At 34.1% G+C, this 26,307-nt stretch overlaps 1 protein-coding gene across 3 annotated transcripts in view; it reads right to left on the bottom strand.

Annotated features, from left to right (window-relative positions):
• The window catches only part of EPM2A (EPM2A glucan phosphatase, laforin), an 86,790-nt gene that overhangs the window by 40,965 nt on the left and 19,518 nt on the right, over positions 1 to 26,307 (bottom strand). For all 3 annotated transcript variants that reach the window (XM_012452848.3, XM_064360597.1, XM_064360598.1), the window contains exon 2: positions 7,117 to 7,291. In XM_012452848.3, the coding sequence (XP_012308271.3) occupies positions 7,117 to 7,291 (175 nt within the window). The remainder of the gene's footprint in view (positions 1 to 7,116; positions 7,292 to 26,307) is intronic.

The raw sequence follows: 26,307 nt of genomic DNA, 5'->3' as shown, positions 1-26,307 counted from the left end.
TCTGAAAGCAGGGAAGCTGATAACGGAGTGGCGTCATTGTGAGTCAATACTACATGTTGGCAAAATGTGATATAAGCCTTAGCTTTTGAAATTAACATTGATATTAATCAGGGATTAACCTTAATTATTTCCAGAACTATACTTTTAATAGTCATCTAGTTCAACCAGCTCACTTTGCAAATTAGGAAATTAAAATTTCTAGAACTGTTATAGGATTATTCCAATGTTACCCAGGAGTAAATGAGAGAGCTGGGGCTAGAAACCTAGCTCCTTACCATGTCTCCAAATTAATTAATTCCATTCATTAAAAAGAATGCCAGATAAAATAGTATTTTTAAATGTGCAAAATTATTGTTCCAGTGTTTAAAATAATTTTGAGTTTCAGAAATTACTGTATAGAATTTCCTTCTGAGCCAAAGAAGTTAAAAGTATAAACATGCTTTTACATTTTCTAAACTGTAACATTTTTGAAAGAGTGTGATGTGTGATATTCATAAAATCTAATTTATGCCTCTTGAAGTGTGTTTAATTGGCAATAAGCCTTTTCAAGGTACAGAAATTACAGTCCTTAACCACTATCATCTCACTAAGTTAGCTATATGTGTCCTTTAATGCAAATATTCATTCTTCTGCATGAAAAATAATTCTATTGAAGAGGGAGGTGTAGTTTGGTCCTAAGTGTAGCCTGAATATAAAAATGCACATGGATTTTTAAAATCTCATTCTAGCATGAAAGAATCTTACCTGGGTCAAAGAAACAGAGTACAAGCTAAATGTGGATTTAATATTTATTGAGCTATTTACCAAGTTTTATATTAGACATTTTGAATACTTTATTTCAGTTTAACTATATTGTACACAAATTGATTCCACACATCTAGGATCTTTCACCAAATTCTTGACTCTTTCCCCAAATCCCTTTAAAACATACGCCCCTAAGATCACAGAAATGAAAAGACGATAACAACAAAATTAAAGAAGTTGGAAGGTAATTGGTTAATTGTTGAAAAATTTAACAGAGCTAAAACAAATAACAAAGTCCAAAGGCCAGCAGTAGGGAATGGTGAAAACCAACTAGAATGATACTACAGAATCCCCAACAGGCTCAGAAATGGGTACCACCAGGTACTTTTGGATATGAGAAAAAGAAATAAGAACTAGTTGAAAGTCTGTTTAAGAAGCAACCAGATGCCAGATTCACTTTTATACTCTCCTCAGCTGGGAAACTCCCTCCCCAACCCTGGTAAAAGACTGGAGGTTTATTCTCCTGAAAAGGTTAAATAAGTCTCTGGACTGGGGGAACCCCAGCACAAGGAAGGAATGCCACACTAAAAACAGAGGAAGTAAGTGTATTATGTACATTGGAAGCAGAGACTGCCTCAGCCAGCCTCCCATGCTCAGGTCCCAGTACAGACCTTCATCACCCTCCAAGTAGGAGTTTGGCAAAGTCTTGTCTAGGGAATAAAAGCAGTATAGAAGGAAAGATCTAAAGATCTGATATCAGAGGTTTCCCATCTAAATAGGGCAGTTGGATCATGTAGTCACACACCCACCCATGTGCTCAGAGCCTCTAATCAGTGCTTTTGACTCCCACACTTAAAAAGAAGCCAAGAACTAAGAATTTTCAGGCACCTGAGGAAACCCTCTAATGTGAGCTACAGACACAAACTGAAGAGAAAAAAACAATTTGGAACACATAAAAACAATGTCAGGAAAAGAAATTTATTTTTCAAATGGAAAAACAATTCTTGGTGTCTTTCTAGAAATAATCTAACCATGATAAAAACAGAATATTATTTGTAAGACACTCAAAACGTATTTTCCTTGAAAATAAATAATAGCAGAAATACAAAACTAAATAGCAGTGTGGGTAATAAGAAAAAAATGTTAAAAAAGAAAAAAAGGAATGCAAAATATAAAAGACAAGAAAATGGAAAACTCAGGCCAGAGATCCAATATTTCAGTAATAGCAATTCCAGAAATAAAGGGGAGGAAATAGTCAAAGAAATAATTGAAGAATTTTACTTTTTTGCAGAATTAAAGTCTTCTGCACTGAGAGTTTAGCAAAATGGATAAAATGGGCCCATACCAAGAATGGAATTTCACACTATTGGAAATAAAAAGATCCTGCAGGCTTCTTCATTTACAGAAGGAAAAACAAATACAAAAACATATGAACAAAAAGGATCGGGAGACATAATCGCTTTGACTTCTCAATAGCAATCCTGAGATTTAAACATCTGCAAACTCTTTGGATGTTAAATAGCATTTACATAGCCATATGAATGTACATGTGGAATACTGATCTCATGAAAAATATGGTATTACTATATTGGGAAGACTGAACAATAGGATGGATGTGGGAGGAGAAGAAAAGAGAGCTAGATCTTCCTATTTCATGTTGTATAATCAATAGATAATACCTAGATCTAAAACTGAACAGTAGCAATATAATCATATTATGTATAATTTACCTGAAGTGAAGTAGCAAATAATCAACTTAAAGAAATGAAAGTGGTTGCCTGTGGAAAGACAAAATTGGGGGAGCTTGGGTGGTGGAAAGAATAGGCAGAAAGATCTGTTTTTCTCATGATAAAACTTGTAGAATCTGATATATTCTTTAAACATGTGTATGTACACCTTGGCTAAAAATCAAAAACTAAAATGTAGCACATAAAACTCTCTAGATAAATCACACCATGGAAAGGGTACTAATTTCTATCAAATGATATCTGTAATCCCTCTTTAGAGACAGGTGCCTCTCAGCTTATATATGCATTTAAATATCGACAAGTACCAGAATGTCCTCTTTTACAGGACATGTTCTTTAGGTTGCCATATGTCCTGGTATTCCCAGTAAAGTCCTATTTTTATATCTCTTGTTCAGGCTAATTATGTAAAGCACCTCATTTTACTCTCAAAGCATCCTGGTTGGAGAAAGTTAGGTGGCTACCCTAAGACTGCTCTCTCACACCTCTGTACATGTGCACTTGCTATTTGTATTAGTCGGTTTTTATGCTGCTAACAAAGGCATACCCAAGACTGGGTAATATATACAGGAAAGAGATTTAATGGACTCACAGTTCCACATGGCTGAGGAGGTCTCACAATCATGGTGGAAGGCAAGGAGGAGCAAGTCACATCTTACGCGGATGGCAACAAGCAAAGAGAGAGCTTGTGCAGGAAAAATCCCCCTTATAAAACCATCAGATCTCATGAGACTTATTCACTATCACAAGAACAGTATGGGAAAGACCCAACCCCATGATTCAATTACCTCCCATTAGGTCCCTCCCACAAGGTCCCTCCCACAACACATGGGAACTGTGGAAGCTACAATTCAAGATGAGATTTGGGTGGGGACACAGCCAAACCATATCACTATTCTTCTTACCTTGAATTCCCTTTCCCAAATTTCCTGAGAAAAAGAATCCTTCACATTTCTGTTCAAGTTCTACATCCTCACAAAGATTTCCTTGAACTAAAGATTTTTCCCATCCCTTTTTACACTGCATATATAACTTCATTACAGCAATTATTTAACTGTTTTACAGCTGTTTATATATTGTCTTCCACTAGAGGATAAGTTCCATGAGAGCAAGGATCATGTCTCTTCATTGCTGATGGTGCAGCACTCAACACGGGCTGCACAGAGTAATCCATACAATTCTTACTGAATAAATGAAGTTACCGTTTATCCTATTATATAACATTTAATTGTTATATATATATGCTCTGAAAAGCCTTATCCTTATAAAGGATACTGACAATTCCATTCTTATATGATTTATCTCAACCATAAAAAAAATTCTAGCAATAATTCCATTCCTATATTCAAACTAAATAGTGAGAGTTTGTAATTACAAATTCTTAGTTGAGTTTGAATGCCTCCATTGTATATATGCTCAAACATATAATCTACTTGTCTGTATCTATTTCAGCAGCTAAGATAAATTCACAACTAATCTTAGCATATACATTGTCAGATGAACATGGCAAACAGAATTCGATGTTTACAATTTGATAATGAAATATATAAATGCCTTTCTGACTCTTTTCTTTTAAACTGAATTCAGATTTTCATCTTGTCCAGTTTCATGTGAAGGTGAATTATGGATGGAATTTTTAAGGGGCATTAGACTAAAACAACTGAAGGTGAATAAAAATATTCCTTTTATATTCTAAACTACTGTCCTTTAATGCATGTAAAATTCACATGGAGATGTTGAAAAATAAAGATTCCCAGGACTTGGGGGGTGTGTGTGTGTGTGTGTGTGTGTGTATTAGATTTGATATATATTATACTCCAGGTATACATACACACATATTATTATATATTATGTTAATATATAATATGTTATATAGTATACCTACATTTTAATATATTATTATTTATAAGCATAGATATATTTATACCTGCAGTGGATAACAGGTTGAATTACCTGAGAATTCAGTAGGATAGAGACTTGGATGTAAAACTAAGTTGCTTTAAAGAAAATAAAGAAACGTAAGCTCTCTTGCATAGTTGAGTACATGAACTAAGATTCATTGTCACCTGCATATACAACTCTGATACTGTACATGAAGCTGAAGAAATACTTTATTTAGAAATTAAAACATCTGCTTGGGGAGCAAAGGCTCTCAGAGTGAGAGGTATACCCCACAACAGACCCTCCTTGTCTTTTCATTCAGGATAAGGTGGAGGAAGCACCCAGGTGGGTTGTCTGATTTGAGTCTGTTGAGAAAGATGGGATCTGCCCACCTGAGCACAGCTTGCCCTCAACACCTCTCACAGGTATTATTGGCCAGTAATAGTAGAAGAAACCCATGACAGCCATATGCAACAATCAACCTAATCTTTCACGTCGTAAATATGTACAATGAAGAAACATGTTACCTAACACATTAACAACACAAAAACAGAAACATCAAAATGAATGAAAAACAATTGAATCAGGAGAAAAATAGATAGTTCCAGTAAGAGAAGAGAACTTTAAAATAACTCGTATTAGTATTCTAAGAAGGATTCATGAAAATATTCGTTCATAAACAAGAACAAACTAATATGCAAAAAGTGAATAACAGAGTAAGTAAAAGTCCATGAAAATTAAGAATACAATTACTGAAATTAAGAAAAAAATAATTGGTAGTTGAAATTGGAAAAAAAGAAGCCTCCCAAAATATAAAGCAATAAAAAAGATGATAAATACAAAATATAAATCCAACAGGTCCAACATCCATCTAAGGAGTGTCTTTAATGACAAAGAGCAAAGGCAATCAAGGGGAAGAAATAATTATACAATGGAAAATATCTCTAGAGCCTAAGACATGACTCTTCAAATAAAAGGGTTCATTCAGTAAATGTGGTTTAATTTAAAAGAACCCATAAACACATCCTCATTAAATGTCAGACCACCTCAAGAAGTACTCCTTCTCCTACTTTTCTCTGGATCTTCTGCTTCTCCTTGACTTCTAAATTGTGTGAACCAGGATTCAGTATTTCTGCTTCTTCTTTTTGTCTCTTTTATACTTCACTCATTTACTATTGTCTCATCTAGACGCATCATTTTGAATGTCATCTATGTCTTGATAACTCCCAATTTTACATTTTTATTTCCAACCTCTCCCTAAAATTCCTGACATCAAATCAATTTCCTTCCTGTAATCTAACATACACTTTAAAAAATAACTAAAGTAGAACTTTTACCTCAATCCCTACTTCAAATTGCTCATCTCCCAGTCTTCCACATCTCAGTAAGCAGCAACACCATTAATTCAGTAGCTCAGCCCGTAAAACCACGAGACATGCTTAACTCCTCTCTTCCTCATTCTGTGCATACAACTCATCAGCAAAGCCAACATCTACCAGAAGTTTTAAAGAAAGATGTGTTCAAAAGCAGTACTAATTTCCTAAGACTGTTGTGAAACTGCATTTTCTCTCTCTCTCTTACCCTTCACAACTGTTTATATTAATTATATGTCTTATTCAAAACAACACATTCTTTAAGAACATGAAAATACATCTCTTTGTGTATGGTACAAACACTGTAAGTTCTACAGTAAATAACACTTACATAATATTCTAAATGTTGGCAATTGCTTTTAAATTTTAAATAATCAGTGTGAAAGACATTTACATTTACTAAGTTTAATGTAAATTCTATAAGCTTTGAAATTATAAAAGTAATTTAAAAGCAGGAGTTAGTAGGTGGAAGTAGATGTGGAAAAAACTACAGGGACAAAAAAAAAAATCTCTGCTCTTACAATGTAGGATACCAGGAGACACTGAAAAATTGATGGGTCAAGACAGAATTTGTATGATGGAAGTAACAATGAAACTTTTCAAAATATGCCTGATAAGGACTGGAGTGGGGAGAGAGGACAAGTATGAGAGAGGTCAATTTCTTATGTGTAACGGAGGGGAATCAATAGCTATTTTTAAACTGGTACATTAACAAGCAAAGTATATGCACATTGTTTAAGATTTGGATTTAATCTCCAGAAAAACTAACCAGAAAGTGGTTAAAAATAATCACTTCTGATGAGTGGGAAAGGAGAAAAGGATAATGAGCCTTAGTTTTTATTTAGCAACCTCTTCAGTGATGGAATTTTTATTATGGCATATAGTCCTGGTTTAGGAATTAAATGAACAAATAAATCAAAATATTAACAAATAATAAAGCAGATAATCACATACAATCTAGTTCTGTCTGTATTTTCACACATATTTGTTTGAAAAAGATTTTATAAGGAAATACCAATTTTTGTTTCACTGGTAGTAGCATAAAGGACACAAATACTAATTTAGGCTATTTTAGGGCAGTTTTTATTTTTAATGCACTACATAAGTAGAGAGATTGGTTAGCTACTATGTGGTCAAAATATGTTGATGTCAGGGTATGCATTTAATTTAAAAAATTCTATTAAAAAATCCTCCACATCTACACCCAGAAGAGCTCAGACACTGATTCACTGTTATTATCTCCTCAAAGTCCTACAGGTCTATAGACCCCTCCAAAGTGAGACACTGCAGTTTTGAACACAGTGAATATTTCCATTGTCCTAATGCTACCTCTTGTCCTACTTCTACGGTTATAAACACAGCACTATTTTTACCTTGAATAATGCATGGCTTGATGGCCTGCAATATTAAAATAGAAGTCTGTTGTGTGCTTCATTTCATTGGTGTGCCCAGTGGCCTCAATCCAGTGTCCTATTGGGAGACAATAAACACCATCCACCAAGTTGCTTTCATTGTAAGTGCAGCAACGGTCATGATGAGGTCCATTGCCTAGAACAAGAAGAAATGATAAACAGAGCAATTAAATCAGTGTTTTGCTTAAACACCCTCAAAGTGGCTGATACAAAATTAATAGCAAGAAGAATATAAGCATAAAGCTGCTTAATGCACACATCTCAGTATAAACAAAAAAGACTAGGGTGAGAGACAGAACAGTGGGAATTTGTAGAGTTACTTATGAAAATCAGAGTTTTTTACTACCTTTGAGTACATGGATAATAAAAAGCATGTAACTCTTTCAGAGCTTCATGGTACCTCTTGGTGCTCTAAGAGGCCATTTTGAATCATTTTGCAGCCTGAGAAGCTCCGACAAAAAGTTTTTAAAGTTATTAATACCTATGTATTATATACTTCTATCTTTCTGGTATGTAAATTTATGACTAAAATTAGGAATAAAGTGTTTTATTATCAGCTCAACCAAAAAATGCATAAAAATAAATAAATGCGTTAACAAGTAATAAAACAAATGATCACATCCAATCTACTTTACAGGTGAAATAGTTATTATTTTCAAATGAGGAAACTAAGTCTTACAGGGATTAACTAGTTTGCCCAAGATCACAGAACTAGTAGTGTGGAGCTAGGAGCAAACTGCCCCTCCTAGTCCCCCACCTTTTGGGTGCCTGATGCCTTTGTGCTGCTCCCTGCTGATGTCATATGCACAAAGATACACCCACCTTCCTTCCAGGACCATGCATCAAAGGAAGCAGAGACATATCTCTGAAAATACTATTTGCCCATTTCATGATTCTGCCCAGTATCAATTACACTAGTTGCTATAGTATGAATGTTTTTGTCCCCCGCAAAATTTACATGTTGAAATCCTAACACCCAAAGTGTTGGTATTAGGAGCTGGGGACTTCAGGAGATGATTAGGTCATGAAGAAGGACCCTCACAAATGCAATTAGTTCCCTTGTAAAAGAGGGCTGAAAGAAACCCCTCTCTCCCTTCCACCATGTGAGGACACAGCAAGTGGTCGCCATCTATGAACCAGAAAGTGAGCCCTCACCAATCACTGAATCTGTTATGCCTAGATCTTAGGACCCTGAGCCTCCAGAACTGTGAGCAATAAATTTCTATTGTTTATAAGCTAACCAATAGCTTATAAACTACAGGTTGCAGCACCCCAAATGGTCTTAGATACTGGTAAACCTTGATTTCTATAAAAATTCAAATCATGCCTTTCTTTATATTACCTACATATAATATACTGTAAGAAAAATATATAAGCAAACTAAATGCATGAGTGGTTTATAGAAATAAATCACATTTTTTATGAATACAAAAATGTGATTCATTTGTTTTTGCTTCTTGCTGTCTCACAAAATATTTAACCTAAATTTTCTTAGCATAAACTCTCAAAAAATCCTTAAATTATTTGGTGTTTCTTTGAGATATAACTCCTTCCATCAGACAGAAGGTACAGGATGACTCCCTTAATAAATCATTACTGATCTTCTTAGATCAATCTCCTCTTTTTGCTCTTAATGGATTTTTTCTTGACGACTACAAGGCATTGCAGCACATCTCTATTAACCTTCATATTTAATAGATAAAAACCAAACTATACCAGCAACCTCACTTCTAGAAACACATCCAACAGAAATATTAATAAGAAAAGAGAAAGATGCATACAGAGATGCATGTGTATACTAATACTATTTTAATATAAAATACTATTAAGCCATATAAGTTTTTTCACTCTTTTACAGATATTAATTGAGACAAGTACTGTGCTAGGTCATGTTAAGAATTCCGATATTTATCATAAGAGCAATTAAAAATTTGAAATACTCTAAGCAGGCATGTAACATAACCAGATTTTATTTTGAGGATACCTCTCTGGCTACAGAGTAAAAAAATAATTCAAGAACAATCAGAAGCAGAGAGTCCATTTAAGAAACTACTATATTGGCCTAAGTAGTTGATGATGAAGCTCAGTCACAGATATTGAAAGGATTATGCAGACCACAGGACTTGGTAATTAATTGGAAAAGGAAGGTGAAGATGAAAGGGGATCAATAAAGACTCCTAAGCCACGAGTGACTATAATTCAATATACAGTGGTACCATTCACTGAGATGTAAAATCTGAAAGAGGCTGTAAGGAAAGATCATCCATCTAGTTTTGGCAATGTTGGATTTGGAGTGCTCTTTAGATATGCAAAAGGAGTCGTCAAGCAGAGAGTTGGAGTTATTGATTTGACACTAAGACCAGAAATCTGAACTAGAAAAGTAAATATATGAGTAATTTGAGTGTAAATGGTAATTGAAATAGGAACATAGATGAGTCACAAAGATAAATAATAGTAATTGAGAAAAAAGTTCTAGAACAAAGTCTGAACGTCTTTCAATGTTTTATAGCCAGAGAGAGAAGGATAAAGTTACAAAACATGAATAGAAAGAGAAGCTGGAAAATAAATGTAGGAGTGACTAAGTGAAGTGGCAGAGCATGACTGAAAGTGTAAACATAGACTACAAATTGGATGGATGCATATCGGACTGTTAACAGTGGTTATTTCTAAAAAATGGAATTGGATAGAGGGGAACTACCATACTCAACTGTTTTGAGGTGACTGGATTAGTTACTAGGAGCAGGTGTTACTTTTTAGTTTAATAAAAGAATATCTATGGCTCCCATTAGTCAGTACAATTGACTTACAACAACTGAATTACCTATTAAAAATATAATTATTGAAGAGCTCAAATATTCATAAATTATAATGGTCAAGAACAATTATTTATATATCATCATCTTCTTAAGAATTCTTCTTTCCTAGAATGATTTTTTTAATTACGATTTTTACACATTTATGCTTTAGGCAACATTTTAAAAAGTTTTTCACAGATAGTAACCTGAGTTATTATGTTCTAATAGTTAAAATGCCTTTTAGAGGATGGGTTATTGTCTTTTTAATTTCACCTAATGAAATGGCAAAAATGAACAGTGAAATCATTTTGGTTTTGGAGATTTCTGCATGTAGAACTATAGAATAAATGTACTTTTCCCTAGTCCTTTTACTAAGTATAAGTTAAAACTCTGGAAATTATAAATAAGCAAACATAAGATAACTTTGAAAGGCAAAGAAAAGACAGCCCATCCATGAACACTGGGACCTAAGGAATGACCTAAGTATTGAGTTCCCTCCATTTTCTTTTTGCCTTATATATCCCAGAGTTAGATCTGAAGAAGCCAGCAACCTGGTAACATAAGGACAGCCAAAAGAAAACATGACAAAAGTCCACTCTCTCTAGCCAAATGAAAAGACAAGTCTAGCCAGACAGAAATCTGTTTGATAATAACTACTCTACTCCAGTCAAACCCACTGAAAAAATATGGCCCCATACCCACTCAGGCCAGCAAAGGCCAAGCAGGGAGGCAGACTTCCACTTTTGTTTGCCAAGCTGTATTGGAGCACCTCAACCCACTCACTATCATGGTGTCAGAGAAGGATGAGTAGAGGTCTGAGACTTTCAGCATTACCCTCGGCAATGTAGTGGAGTCCAAGTGGAAAAGTGGACTTCCACCTCCATTTACCAGTAACAAAGTGTCCCTCCTCCTTCCCACTGAGTTCATTTCAAAGGTAACCAAGTGGGAAGTCAAGACTCTCACCTCCTTCCCACTCCACCATCAGTGGATGCCATGTGGGAAGCAGTATCAAGGTATTCCTCCCTCTCTCAGACAGGGAGCTAGCAATGGAGGCCTATTGGAGAGCTGGAACTACCATCTACTCAGGGAGGAGTCTGTTAGGTTTGGTTATCAATGGAAACAGTGTGAGGTACCTGAGTAATAAGGTGGAACCTCCATTCTTCTGCTGGAGTGGTGTCAGAAGAATTCGGCTAAAATCAAAGGTTTACATAAGGGCTAGCCTCATTATATAATACCCAAAATGTCCAGGTTTCAATAGAATGTCATGCATCATATGAATAACCACTAAGATCTCAAACTAAATGGAAAAAAAAGAAAGATGCCTGATAAATGCCAACACCAAGAGAACAATGATGTTAGAATTATAGATAAAGATTTTAAAGCCTCAGTAACCCATTAGAACACATTTCAAATAAATGAAGAATAAGAACATCTCAGCAAAGGAATAGAAAATGAAAAGAGGAACTAAATGGTAATTTTAGAACTAAATAACACAATATTTGAAATTTTAAAATCTCAATAGATGGGTTTAAGAGCAAACTGTAAGAGACAGAGGAAAGAATTCACAAACTTCAATAGAACCATGGAAATTACCCAATCCTAACAGCGAACAACAGAGAAAGTAGGCTGAATTTAAAAAAATATAAAAATAAAAAACAGAGCCTTAGGGACTTGTGGTACTGTTAACAGAAGATCTAAATGTATGTAACTGGAGTCTTGAAAGAAGAGACAAAAGAAGTAGGGCTGAAAAGTATTTGAGAAAATAAGGCTTGGAAACTTTTCAAATTTGGCAAGACGCAAAACCTACAAATTCAAGGTGAGCAAAGTCCAGACAACATAAACCCAAAGAAATCAATACTGAGACATGACATATTTGGACTTCTGAAAACTAAAGACAGAGAATATAAAAAAAAAATAGCCAGAGAAAAACAGCAATATAAGGGGAAAATATTCTAATATGAGCAGATTTCTCATCAGAAGTCATAGAGGCCAAAGGAAGTGGTATTTTTCAACTGCTAAAAAAAGAACAACTGTCACCTAAGAATATTATACTTTGTGAATATTTCCTTCAGGAAAAAAGGGAAAATCAAAACACGCTCAATGAAGAAAAACTAAGAGAATTTTGCCAGCTGAATTATCTTAAAAATGACTAACAGAAGATGTTTAAACAAAAAGGAACTCTTTGAAAACAGGAAGAATGAACACAGTAAACAAAAATATAAGTAAATCGGCAAACATTCTAACACTATCTGATGTGGTTCTACATGTATGTAGAGGAAATATTTAAGGCAATTATATCGCAAATTAGGAAGGGCAAAGGAATGAAAAAGGAGGTAAGTTTTCTAAAATTCACTCAAACTGGCAAAAGATACCAGTCAACTGTGATGTTAGGTATATAATACATACTGTATATAGAATATGTATGTGTAAATCAAAACAGAATTCTAAAAAAAAATGTTTAATTATGAACCAGACGTGCCATACAATAGCAGGAAAAAGGAGGAAGAGAAAATAACCAGAAACAAAAAATAAAATGGCAAACTTAAGCTCTAACATACCAATAATTACATTAAATGTAAATAGTCCAAATACACCAATGAAAATACATTGGCAGAGTAAAAAAAATGTTGACAGAGTAATTTTTAAGTAAATCAATTATATACTGTCTACAAGTAATTCACTTCCAATTATACAGGCAGGAAGGAAATAAAAGCATAGAAAGATATACTATGCAAACATTAATCAAGAAGCAGGAGTAGTTATATTACTATTATATAAAGTATACTTCAGAGCAAAGAAAATTACTAGAGAGGGGAACTTATACAATGTTTAAAGTATCAGTCTAACAAGAAGACACAGCAACTTTAAATGTGTATATATCAAACATTAGGGTTGTGAAATATGTAAAGCAAAAAACTAAGAGAACTGAAAGAAATTTTTAAAATCCAGAATTACAGTTTGTGACCTCAACACCTCACCCAAAACAATTGCTAGAACAATTAGACAGAAAATCAGTAATGATATTAAAAATCTCAAGAACACCATCAACAAATGTGAACTATCTAGCTGACATTTATACAGCACCCAACACAGCAGAATGCACACGTTCATGTTCACAATACATAAACCAAGATAGAACATATCCTGTACCATAAAACAACTTTAAATTTTTAGAAAACTTAAATCATACAGATTGTATTTTCTAGCACTAACAAAATCAAACTGGAAGTCAATAATAGACAAATAGTTTTAGCTTTTATATTTAGGTTTTTAATCTATTTTGTGTTAATTTTTATATACGGTATACAAAAGGGTTCCAGTTTCAATCTTCTGCATATGGCTAGCCAGTTATCCCAACACCATTTATTGAATAGAGTCCTTTCCCCATTGCTTATTTTTGTTAACTATATCAAAGATCAGATGATTTTAGGTGTATGGCATTATTTCCGGGCTCTCTATTTTGTTCCATTGGCCTATGTGTCCACTTTGGTACAAATACAATACTGTTTTGGTTATGGTAGCCTTATAGTATAGTTTGAAGTCAAGTAACGTGATGTCTCCAGTTTTGTACTTTTTGCTTAAGATTGCCTTGGCGATTCGAGCTCTTCTTTTATTCCATATGAATTTTAAAATAGTTCTTTCTAATTCTGTGAGGCATATTATTGGTAGATTCATAGGAACAGAGTTGAGTCTATAAATTTCTTGGGACAATATGGCCATTTGAGCAATATTAATTCTTCTTATCCAGGAGCACGGAATGTTTTTCTATTTATATGTGTCATCCCTGTCTCCTTTGACCAGTGTTTTGTAATTCTTGTGGCAGAATTCTTTAATGTCCCTGGTTAGCTGTATTCCTAGGTACTTTATTCCATTTGCAGCTATTGTGAATGGAATTGCATTCTTGATTTGGCTCTCAGCTTGGAGGCTGTTGGAATATAGGAACGCTATAATTTTTATATGTTTATTTTGCATCCTAAAACTCTGCTGAAGTTGTTTATCAGAACAAGGAGCTTTTGAGCAGAACTGTGAGGTTTTCTAGGTATAGAATCATATCATCTGCAAACAGAAGAGTTTGACTTCCTGTCTTCCTATTTGGATGTGGAGGCAATTATTCTAAGAGAAATAACCTAGAAATAGAAAGTCAAATACCACATATTCTCACTTACAAGGGGGAGCTAGGCATTGGATATACATGAACATACAGAGTTAAATAATAGACATTAGAGACTTCAAAAGGTGGGAAGGTAGGAAGACGTGAGGGATGAAAAATTGCCTACTGGGTACAACGTACACTATTCAGATGGCAGATACCCGAAAAGCCTAGACTTCACCACTGTGCAATATGTCACGTAACAAAACTGCACATGTACCCCTGAATCTGTAAAAGTTAAAATTAAAAATAAATTTACTAAAATCAAAATTAAATAAGTAAACATATAAATAGCTCACTATGTTGGAATAAACTAATCTGTATTATTGGTAGAAAAGCAGAAAATTATTGGTTTAATTAACAAAAACATCTATTTCTTCAGAACAATATTAGCTACTTTGTTATTTCTTCATCAAGGTAAATGTGCAGGAGTAAGAGACCTGCTGTCTGGCACTCCAATTAAAGCTACAGAAGTAAGAAACCCTAGAATTTAAAAGTTCACAACTAACTCATTATTTTAAATAGTTCTATAAGTTTGAGTGTTTGGGTTAAAATATGTTTATTCCTTAATAAAGTCAGAAATTTTGAAATTATATTGGTTAAATGTCTACTGGATAGGTGTAGTCTCCTTAAGCAAATTAAATTCATAATTATTATTCATGTTATTTTATTTGAACTATCCCCTTTGGGTTTTAATTATTTTACATGTTTTATTTCTAGCATATGAGCATAAGTTTTGATTCTAACACATTAATCTCTAATTTTAGCTATTAGCTCACCCACATCTGATCTCTCTCATGCCCCATCTGTTACCACCTCAGAAGCTATTAGTGCATAAAGTTGCATATACATGATACAGTCATTACAAACTCTTTGGCACTTTAATATCTCTTCTACTAGCAAAAACAAAGGAAAACAAAACACACACACAAAAATATTTTTTTTAACCAACTGCCTCTTTGAGATGATGAATCCTGTTCCAGTTGAGCCCTTTGATATTTGCAAAATGCAAAGGTAGAAAATAGCTGAGTTCGGGGTTAGTCATAGATACAGCTAATCTGTCCTTCTAATGAAATGGAGACCTGAGATACAATCGAGGAAGGGGAGAATGAGGTAAGGGGTGTTAAGATTGACAAGAAGAAAAGGTAAGATGCAGAAAAAGAAGAAAGAATATCCAGCTAGAAAAATTATGCAAGAATAAATGATAGTCAAAATACCCTGATTATGAGACCACCGAAAAGCAGTTAATGGTAAGCATTTTTTAATATTTAATTTGAAGTTTTTTGCACTTCTGTAATATTTCTCTCTTCTCCTCCTCCCCAACTGTCAGTATAACCTACCACATTCAAAAATAGATTTCTAGAGTGGAAGGAGAGAATACAGTTTCTGAAATAAAAAATAAAGGAATTCATCACCCCTAGTCCTGTCTTATGGGAATTCTTAAAGTGAGTTCTTTAGCTGAGAAAACACACTGCTAATTAATAACATAAAATACATGAAGGAAAAAAATACAACGGTATCAGGAATACATAGTCAAATTCAGAATAGTCTTTTGGTTGAAGGGTGATGTGTGAAGCAATTTTATCTCTAACATGAAAGTTAAAAGACAAAACTATTAAAAACAACTGTGGCTTTGATACATTGGTAAGGGATACAAATTATAAAAAGTTGTCAACTTTGACATCAAAATCATAAAATGTAGTAGGGAGGAGTAAACGTGAAGAGCTTTTGTATTTGATTTTAGTTAATTTGATATCAGCTTAGAATAGCCTGTTATAGGTATGTTTTATGTAAACCTCATGGTAAGTGCAAAGCAAAACCCTATTATAGTTGCACAAAATATAAATAAAAGGCATTCAAGACACATCACTACAGAAGACAAACCACAAAGAAAGACAGCAAGAGGAAGAAAAAAAAAATACATGAAACAACCAGAAAACAAATTATAAAAAGGCAGTAAGAAAAGTCCTTACATACCATAATTACCTTGAATAAAAATGGATTAAATTCCCCAATCAAAAGCTAAAAAGTGACTGAATAGATTGAAAAAACAAAACACAACTACATGCTGCCTAAAAAAAATCCTCACTTTACTTGTAAGAATACTCATAGATGGAAAATGATGGAAAACTATATTCCATGCAAATGGAAGCCAAAAGAGAGCAGGAATACCTATATGTCTATCAGACAAAAAAGAATTTAAGTCAAATATCAGTAAAGAAAGACAAAGAAGCTCATTATATAATGATAAAAGTGTCAATTCTTCAAGAAAGTATAACAATTGTAAATATATATACATCTACCATAGTAGTACCTAAATATTTAAGGCAGTTATTAAGCAATCTGAAGGGAGAGATAGACAGCAATACTATAATAGTAGTGGAGTTTAATACACCACTTTCAGCAATGGACAGACCATCATTTTTTAGACAGAAAATCAATAAAGAAACATTGGACTTTAATTACACTTTAGACCAAATGCACCTAACAGACATATATAGAACATTTCACCCAAGAGCAAAATAATACACATTCTTCTCAAATATACACAGAACATCCTCCAGGACAGATCATATGTTAGGCCACAAAACAAGTCTTGACTAATTCGAGAAGACTGAAATCATATTCAGTATTGTTTCCTACCACAATGATACGAAACGAGAAATCAATAGTAGGAGAAAACTGGGAAAAGTTACAAATATGTGGAAATTAAACAACATGCTCCTGAACAACTAATAAGTCCAAGAAGAAATCAAAAGGGAAATTTAAAAACATCTTCAGACAAATTATAATGGGTATACAACATATCAAAATGTATGAGATGCAGCAAAGGCAGTTTTAACAGGGAAGTTCATAACAATAAATGCCTATATCAAAAAAGAAAGAAGAGGAGAAAAGAAGGAAGAAGGAAGAAGGAAGAAGGAGGAGGAGGAGGAAAACAAAGAAGGAGGAGGAGCTCAAATAAAGAATCCCAGGGAACCAGACAAAGAAGGACAAACTAAGCCCAGAGTTAGAAGAATAAAAGAAGGAAGAAACAACAAAGATTATGGCAGAAATAAATAAAATAGAGACTAGAAAACCAATTTTAAAAATAAACAAAACTAAGAGGGTTTTTTTTTTGCAAAGATAAACCAACGAGACAAACTCTTTCTAGAGTAAGAAGATGAAGAGAAGCCGGGCGCGGTGGCTCATGCCTGTAATCCCAGCACTTTGGGAGGCCGAGGCAGGTGGATCATGAGGTCAAGAGATCGAGACCATCCCGGTCAACATGGTGAAACCCCGTCTCTACTAAAAATAAAAAATTAGCTGGGCATGGTGGCGCGTGCCTGTAATCCCAGCTACTCAGGAGGCTGAGGCAGGAGAATTGCCTGAACCCAGGAGGCGGAGGTTGCGGTGAGCCGAGATCGCGCCATTGCACTCCAGCCTGGGTAACAAGAGCGAAACTCCGTCTCAAAAAAAAAAAAAGGAAGATGAAGAGAAGACTCAAGGAAATAAAATCAGAAATGAAAATGGAGACATTACACCTGATATCACAGAAATACAAGATTCATAAGAAACTACATGAACAATTACATGCCAACTAAGTGGATAACCTAGAAGAAATAGATAAATTCATAGAAATATACAACCCACTAGACTAAGTCAAGAATAAATAAAAAATCTGAATAAACCAATAACACATAAGGAGATTAAATCAATAATAAAAGTCACTCATCAAAGAAAAGTCCCAAACTTGATTGTATCACTGCCGAATTTTACCAACAATTTAAAAAACTAATAGCAATTCTTCTCAAACTCTCCAAAAAACTGAGTGGAGTAAGTATGAGGCCAGCATTACCCTGACACTAAAGCCAGACAAGGACACTATAAGAAGATAAAATTATAGACCAATAATCTCTGATGAACATAAATGTAAAAATCCTCAATAAAATACTAAAAACCAAATTCAACAACACATTAAAAGAATCATTCACTATGATCATGTTGGATTTATTCCTATGACACAAGGATGGTTTAATACACAAAAATCAACAAATGTGATAAAATGCATTAACAAAACGTGTAATAAAAACCATATGATCATCTCAATAAATACAGCAAAAGCATTTGACAAAATTTAAAAACCTTTTATGATAAAAATTCTCAAGAGATTAGGTATAGAGGATCATATCTCAACACAATAAAGGCTACATATGACAAGCCCACAGCTAATAGCATATTCAATGATGAAAAGTTGAAAGCTTTTCCTCTAAGATCAGGGACAAGATAGGGATATCCGCTCTCAACATTTCTTTTCAACATAGTACTAGAACTGTTAGGCAGAGAAAGTGATCAAGAAAAGGAAATAACAGGCATCCTAATGGGAAAAGAAGAAGTGAAAGAAATAGTCTGTTTGTTGACAAAATCTTACATAGAGAAAATCCTAAAGACTCCACCAAAATACTGCTAGAACTAATAAACACATTTGGTAAAGTTGCAGAATACAAGTCAGTAGATTCCCATACCAGTAATTAACTACCTGAATAGGAAATTAAGAAGAAAATTCCATTTACAGCAGCAACAAAAATAAAATAAAATACTAAGGTGTAAATTTAACCAATTTAAAGGTGAATGATCTGCATACTGAAAACTATAAGACATTGATGAAAAAATTAAAGAAAACACAAATAAATGGAAATATATGCTATGTTCATAGACTGGAAAAAAATTAATATTGTTCAAATTTCTTTACTACCCAAAGCAATCTACAGATTCAATGTAATCCCTATCAAAATCTCAACGTCATTTTTCACAGAAACAGAAAAAAAACAATTCATAAATTTGTATGGAACCACAAAATTTCCCAAATAACCAAAACCATCTTAAGCAAAAGGAACAAGGCTGGAGGCAATAACATTCCCTGGTTTCAAAAATATATTATAAAGCTATTGTAATCAAGATAGCAAACACTAGAATAAAGCAGACACATTGACCAACTGAGTTTCAACAAAGGTGTCAAGAACACACATTGGGGAAAAGAGACTGTTCAATAAATGGTGTGGTAAAAACTGGATATCCACATGTGGAAGAATGAAATTGGATCATTATCTCACATCATGTACAAAAATCAACTCAAAGTAAAGACTTAAATAGTAGACCTAAAACTATAAAACTACTAGAAAAAAAATAGGGGTAAAGCTCTCCAGCGTTGATTTGGGAAATGACTGTGAATATATAACCTTTGCAAATAACCCTGAAAGTAAAGGCAACAAAAGCAAAAGTAGACAAATGGGATTGCATCATACTAAAAAGCTTCTATATAGCAAAGGAAACAAAAGGAAGAGACAATTCATAAAGTGAAAAAAAATATTTGCAAACCACCTGTATGATAACAGGTTAATATCCCAAGTATATAAGGAACTCAATAGCAAAAAAAAAAAAAAAAAAAATGTAAAAGCGTACAAAGGACCTAAACAGACATTTCTCAAGAGAAGACACAAATGGCCAACAAGTTCATGAAAAAATACCAAATATTATTAATCATTAAATAAATGAAAATTAATATTATCATAAGATTTTACCTCACACTTGTAACAATGGCCACTATCAAAAAGACGAAAGATAAATGTTGGTGAGAATGTAACAGAGGAGGGAACATGTACACTGTTGGTGGGAATGTACATTAGTACAGCAATTATGAGAAATGGTATGGAGATTCCCCCAAACACTAAAAAGAGAACTACTATATGATCCAGGGATCCCACTTCCGGTTATACTAAAATCAATATGACAAAGAAAATGAAATCAATATGACAAAAAAAAAACTGCACCCTATGTTTACTGTAGCATTATTCACAACAGCCAAGATATGGAAACAACCTAAGTGTCCATGAACAGATGAATGGGCTGGGCAAGGTAGCTCATGCCTGTAATCCCAGCACTTTGGGAGGCTGAGGTGGACAGATCACTCGAGGTCAGGAGTCTGAGACCAGCCCGGCCAACATGGTGAAATACTATCTCTATTAAATATAGAAAAATTAGCCAGGTGTGGTGGCGGGCACCTGTAATCCCAGCTATTCAGGAGGCTGAGGCAGAACTGCTTGTACCTGAGAGGCGGAAGTTGCAGTGAGTCAAGATTATGCCACTGCACTCCAGCATGGGTGACAGAATGAGACTCGGTCTCAAAAAAGAAAAAATAAACTGATGAAACAGATGAATGGGTAAATAAAATATAGTGTATATACAAAATAGATTCAGCCATATAAAAGAAGGAAATCCTGCTACGATGCAGATAAACCTGGATGACGCTGTGTTAATAAGTCAGGCACAGAAAGATAAGTAACACATAACGTCATTCAGCCTAAGACAATTACTTCATAGTAAATAGATGGTTAGTAAAAGGCTTGGAGTGGATATGCTTGGAGAGGGAAAAGAAAGTTGTTTGTCAAAAGGTACGAAGTTTCAGTTAGACAGAAGGAATAAGTTTTTGAAATCTATTGCACAGCAGGGTGACTAAAGTCAATAATATACTGGAAATAGCTAAGAGTATAAATTTCAAAGGTCTCTCCACAAAAAATAAGTGAAGTGATATGTATGTTAATTAGCTTGATTTATTTATTCCACATATATATACTTATATCAAAACATTACATGGTACCTCATACCTGTATACAATTTTTGCCCTTAAAAATATCAATAAAATAGGAATTATAAAGACAATAAGTAACCCACACAGCAATGATTAAAACAGGTATTAGAGATAACAAGATTTTCTACAATAAATGAAAATATTATTTGCAAGGAAGTTAGAATTTGGAGGATAAGGAAAGAAAATGTAAAATACGATAGAATGATCCTAGTAATGAATCAAACATCTGGCACAGGTAGGGGTGTGTGTTGGGGGGGTTATATTTCAAGGTAGAAAACTCATTATTATTATTATTATTTTGATTACAAATAGCATTGTGAAACTTTGGATACATAAGCACCAGCCTTTCTGTACATCTGTATATGTAAACTTGTCTAGCTCTTTTAGTCAAAAATAAGCCACTCAGCCTAAGACAATTACTTCCTAGAATTATGGAGTAATTACAACTCAATGGGCTTATAACTTTGTGCATAATAGCTTGGCCTCATTAGTTCTCAACAATTAGAGTTAAGGTCATTCATATATGCTTCAAATTCTATGAGAAAATAGACAAAAGTCCTTGAGACAGTTGTTTAGCAGCCCACTATGACGTCTTAGCCCTCTCAAAGGTAAGTTTAAGATGTGCAGAAAAAGGAAACAGAAGGAGCGATTAACAAAGCTTAGCCTTGGATTCTCTCTCTGCCAAGCCTCCAGTGGGAATCTTTGAGGGAAAACTCCCAGAAGGACCTTGATCAGTTCCAGCTAAGAATTTTAGGGAAAGACTTAACACCTGTCAAACCATACAGAGCAGAAAATAGTACAACAAAAACTTCCATGATTAGAGAAAGACGTGGGTGAAATGGAGGCTTAAATCAAGTTAATTTGAAGAAACATAGTAGAAAAAAAAAAAGAGGTAAAAGCAAAATTCAATGGTGCATTTGAAAAAAAAAATACTAACAATTGAATATCTCATTGTTATGGACTGAATTGTGTCTCCCTCGCCCAAAAATTCATATATTGAAGCTCTAACCTCCCAATGTGATTGCATTTAAAGATAGGACCTTTAAGGAGGTAATTAAGGCAAAATGAGATGATAGAATGAAGTACTAATGCCGTTACGCCCCATAAGAAGAGGAAGAAGCACCAGAGATCTCTGTCTCCTCAAGCACACAAAGGAAACACCATGAAAGGATATAGGCAGATGGTGGCCATCTGCAAGTCAGAAAGAGAAGCATCACCAGAAACTGAATCTGCCAGCACCCTGATCTATGACTTCTAGTCATCAAAATTTTGAGAAAATAAACTTCTGTTGTCTAAGCCATCCAGTCTGTGGTATCTTGTTATGGCAGTCCTAGCAGATGAATAAACTCATATATGCAAAACATTCAAATTTAATCCTGTTAATAACCAAGGATGATGGAGAGCTTGTTATGTATCCAGTCCTGTGCTAGAATGGGGTAATAAATGAAGTTTAAAACATGATTCCCACAATAAATGGACTTCTCTTGATTAGGTAAAAGTTACAGAAAGCCATTAGTGAGTGAAACAAAACTAAATTATGAAAATAATTTTAAAACTATATGTTGACGGAAAACATGAACAGAGTACCAAAGGATTGCAAATAGGCCTCACCTCAAATACCACTTGCCATGTACGATGACTGGAAGGCTATGCTGAGTTGTATTCTAAGGAGCAACTGGCTCACCGGGAGAGAAAAATTGTGGTAGGCTTGTGGTGTTTCTATGAATGTAGAAAACTAAAAATGGATTATATTTGAGAAGGTAATATCAGTATGGGCTAGAATTACTAAGAAAGGATTTATGATAGAGGGAATGGGTGTTAAGCTTTATGATAGAGGAGATGGGTGTTAAGTTTTAGACACATGACAAACAGTACAACAATGTATGAATGAGTATGATTCAAATCAGGAAATGGATAAGAACAAATCCGTTTATTTCAGTGGGTAGAGTGACAACACTGGCCCACAAAACGCCCATATTAATGACCGAGTTCCATAGCCAGCACTGTAAAACAACTGGATTTCAAGACTTGGAAAGTAAAGAACAGAATTACACATCTCTAACCATTACCATATTTAAGAAGGTATTTTTTAATGCAAAGCATTTACATTAATTAACGATTCCTGATGATACACACACTTCAAAATAGTATCTCAAAGAATGTAGACTATTCTGAAAAAATTCTAAATAATGACATTACCAGGCAATTATGCTTTCATTTAAAATTAAACACAATAACAGAGCTTTCCTTGATAAATAATTTTTAAATCAAATCTGTAACTTCAATTGTTCTTAATAGGCTTGACTTGAACCATTAAGATTGAATTATTAATAATTCATTTGGTGTGGTAATAATCTAAAGAGATGCCAAAAGATTTGACCACTTGATTTAAAGTGACCAAATCTTTTTCGTAGCTTATTATACCATGACTCAAAGGATGAAACAAACAGATCAACCTATTAAAATGTCCCATCTCTGTATTATTGGAAACATTTGCTAAACACTGCAATTTACTTTCTATGTCACATGCAGAGCTGTTTATTCATGTGTTTAATAAAGTTTGATTTAATTGCTCTAATAATCTTTAATGTTGATTTTCCTACTGTTGTTAAAACAATTTTCATGGTAATATCTGGACTTTTGTTGCTGTTGTGAAACTGGCAGTTCATTTTTTTCTCTTCATGGCACTCACAAAATTAACTAGAAATTTCCCTATTCATAGCCTGAACACAAATCCAAGTCATATGTTAAAAATAGATAAAGCATATATATTAGTATTAGTCTCATTGTATAAGCAAATACTTCTAACCAGATTTTGCTACTTCATTTCATGTACCTTGAAGCCCACAAAAAAAAAAACCCTATCTTTATGCACTTAAATCCGCAAATAACGCTGAGGCAGAAGGAGATAACTTCTCTATTAGCTATAGTTCAACGGTGTCCAACATTTAGATGCAGATAACACAGAATAATTACATTCACCCCTGGAACTCTTCAGAACAATGAGAAATATTTTACATTTAATTCCATCCTAACCCAGCTAGCTAGGCAAACATGCACTTTGGCAGTTTCATAGTAAGAACATATTTTGGCATAAAATATGTCTTCAATTAAGATTTTCCAGAATGGGGACTAAATAATTTAGTAAACATTCCCTTGAGCTGATCTAGTTCTGCTGCAAAAACCATCACTGATAGCTTCATACGTTGGCTCTTCCATGGCAAAAATATTTTATGAATATTAAGGGCATATAGCTGATAGGAATATTGCATATGCACTGGAAAGAAACTAGAAATACACAGCTAATTAAAATGAAGAATAAATTGGTCAAACACAATTTTTAAAGATGAAATGCTTTTTGAAATTGAGAAACTAGGTTGTTTTAAATCCTTTTAATAAGATATTATAAACTGTGAAAATAAAAGAGGCGATAATCCTGACCATTAGTGAGTTTAGCCTAAAATCTGCCGTAATCATAAACTACACTTGTATAAGAAACAACTGAAGATTTTCTTTCTTTCAGAACTATGTCTTGTTGCAAGCAAGAGAAAATCTGACTAACAGTGACATAAACAAATATTAATATAAGACTCTGTCTTACATAACTAGAGGTGTGAAGCCAGGCAGCCCAGAACAGGTCAACACCAAGCTCTTTCTAAACATCTGCTTTGCCTTCCTTCACATGCTGACTTTGTTGTCATGCTTCTAACCTCATGTTCAGAGGGTTACCTTAGGCATCATGTCTGGAGTCCTAGCCATGAAGAAGGGTGAAGGGCCATGCCAGCTAAACCTCTGTTCCTTTTAATGAGAAAAAGAAAAGCAATCCTGACAGCCTCACCTTCCCACATCTCATTAGCCAGAACTAGGTAACACTAACATCCTTAGGCCAATTGCTAGCCAAGGGGAATAAGATTACCATAACTGGTTACAGCAATAATGATTCATTCTATTGCTACCTAGACAAATCAGGAGTCAACTGGCTGCAAAGAGTGGAGAAAAAGAAATAATGGTGATAGTGATGGATTGGAACACATTATCTTTCTCCAGCAAATAATTTTGGAGGATAAATCCTATTATCTTAGGGATCACATCTCTACCTGATTTAATTCAAAAGTATTCCATGTAATACATTTTTAATTGCACCTAATTTTTATTTAAATAAGGTGGCAGTAAAAGAATTTTAATGTACTTTTAAAACTTGCAAATTGCCACACACAAAAGAAGCAAGCAAGCAAGAGAGTATTAGTTATTTATCTAGTTCTTGATTGTGTCTGGCTTGTATAACCTCTTTGCTATAATACAGAATCTTCTCCTTCTATTCCTGGCTTTAAATCTCCCCAAATCCCTCTTCTTTCAGGTTTCCAATCATCTCTGCCCCATCATCATCTCTTATTGCCTTCCCTTGCCTCTAGCTAGCACCATGCTGACCCAACACTCTTACTTTCCTATTCATTGTTTAGTGTCCTGCAATATGTCATCTGTACTCAATGCTCTACTGAAAAAGCTTTAAACAAAGTGATCTCCTAGTTTCCGTAATAATTTTTCATATTTCTTTACCTATGTGCAATTTAATGAGAGTAACCATCCTCCGTCGAAACTCTCCCTTGTAGGTTCCATAAAACTTCTTTACTGAAAGGCAGTATTTTACAGCAGTTAAGGGCATGGGCTCAAGATTCACTTAGACTTCATTCCAAGTTGTACTATTTACTGTTTGTACAGTAATGAGAAAATCATTTAAGAAAACTGTGTCTGTTTTCTTATGTGAAAAAACAAAAGACCTATCTACCTCATAGGGCTGTTGTTAGAGAATTCAATGAGATAATCCATTAAAAGGATTTAACATAGAAACTATCACATTTGGTGTTCAACAACTCACAACTCAATATATAATATAATAATAGCTCTTAACTATTACTTTTACATCGTTCTCCTAGTCTTTGCAAAACTGTACACTGACTTGCAAAAGAGGTACACTACTAAAACACACTCAGATTATTTTAACAACAAACTTGTTCAGACCTATATGTATCAAGACAAGACTATCATAACAGTAACTCCACATGGGCTTATGTGTTTCCAAGATACAAGATTTTTCAGTAACTGACATAGTTTACAATTTCTGACCAACACCTGTCCAACCATGTTAGCTTTACCCTAAAACTGAAACTACTAAATCTTTGCTCTTTGACTTGTGATCAAGGAAATTTCTCTTGTTCTCTATTTTTATAAAATAACTTCTTAATGCAAATGTAAGAGTTAAATTTTATTAATTTCTTCTTATTGGTTTATTCCTATATATGGGACAAAATATTTTGAATAGTGCTTATCTAAAACAAAACACCAGCTATCTCTCCCAACTTCCTCTTATCAGCAAGTTTGATAAACATGTTTCTTAAGTCACTGAACATCGTGAAAATGGCCATAATGCCCAGAGTAATTTGTAGATCCAATGCCATCCCCATCAAGCTACCACTGACTTTCTTCACAGAATTAGAAAAAACTACTTTCAATATCATATGAAGACAAAAAAGAGCCCATATAACTAAGACAATCCTAAGCAAAAAGAACAAAGCTGGAGG

Source organism: Aotus nancymaae, unplaced genomic scaffold (genome assembly GCF_030222135.1).
Source record: "Aotus nancymaae isolate 86718 unplaced genomic scaffold, 86718_ANA_hifiasm-v0.15.2.pri h1tg000040l, whole genome shotgun sequence".
In the NCBI taxonomy this organism is placed as follows: domain Eukaryota; kingdom Metazoa; phylum Chordata; class Mammalia; order Primates; family Aotidae; genus Aotus; species Aotus nancymaae.
Note: the sequence above shows the minus strand (reverse complement) of the source record. Positions and strands in the feature narration are given on the sequence as shown.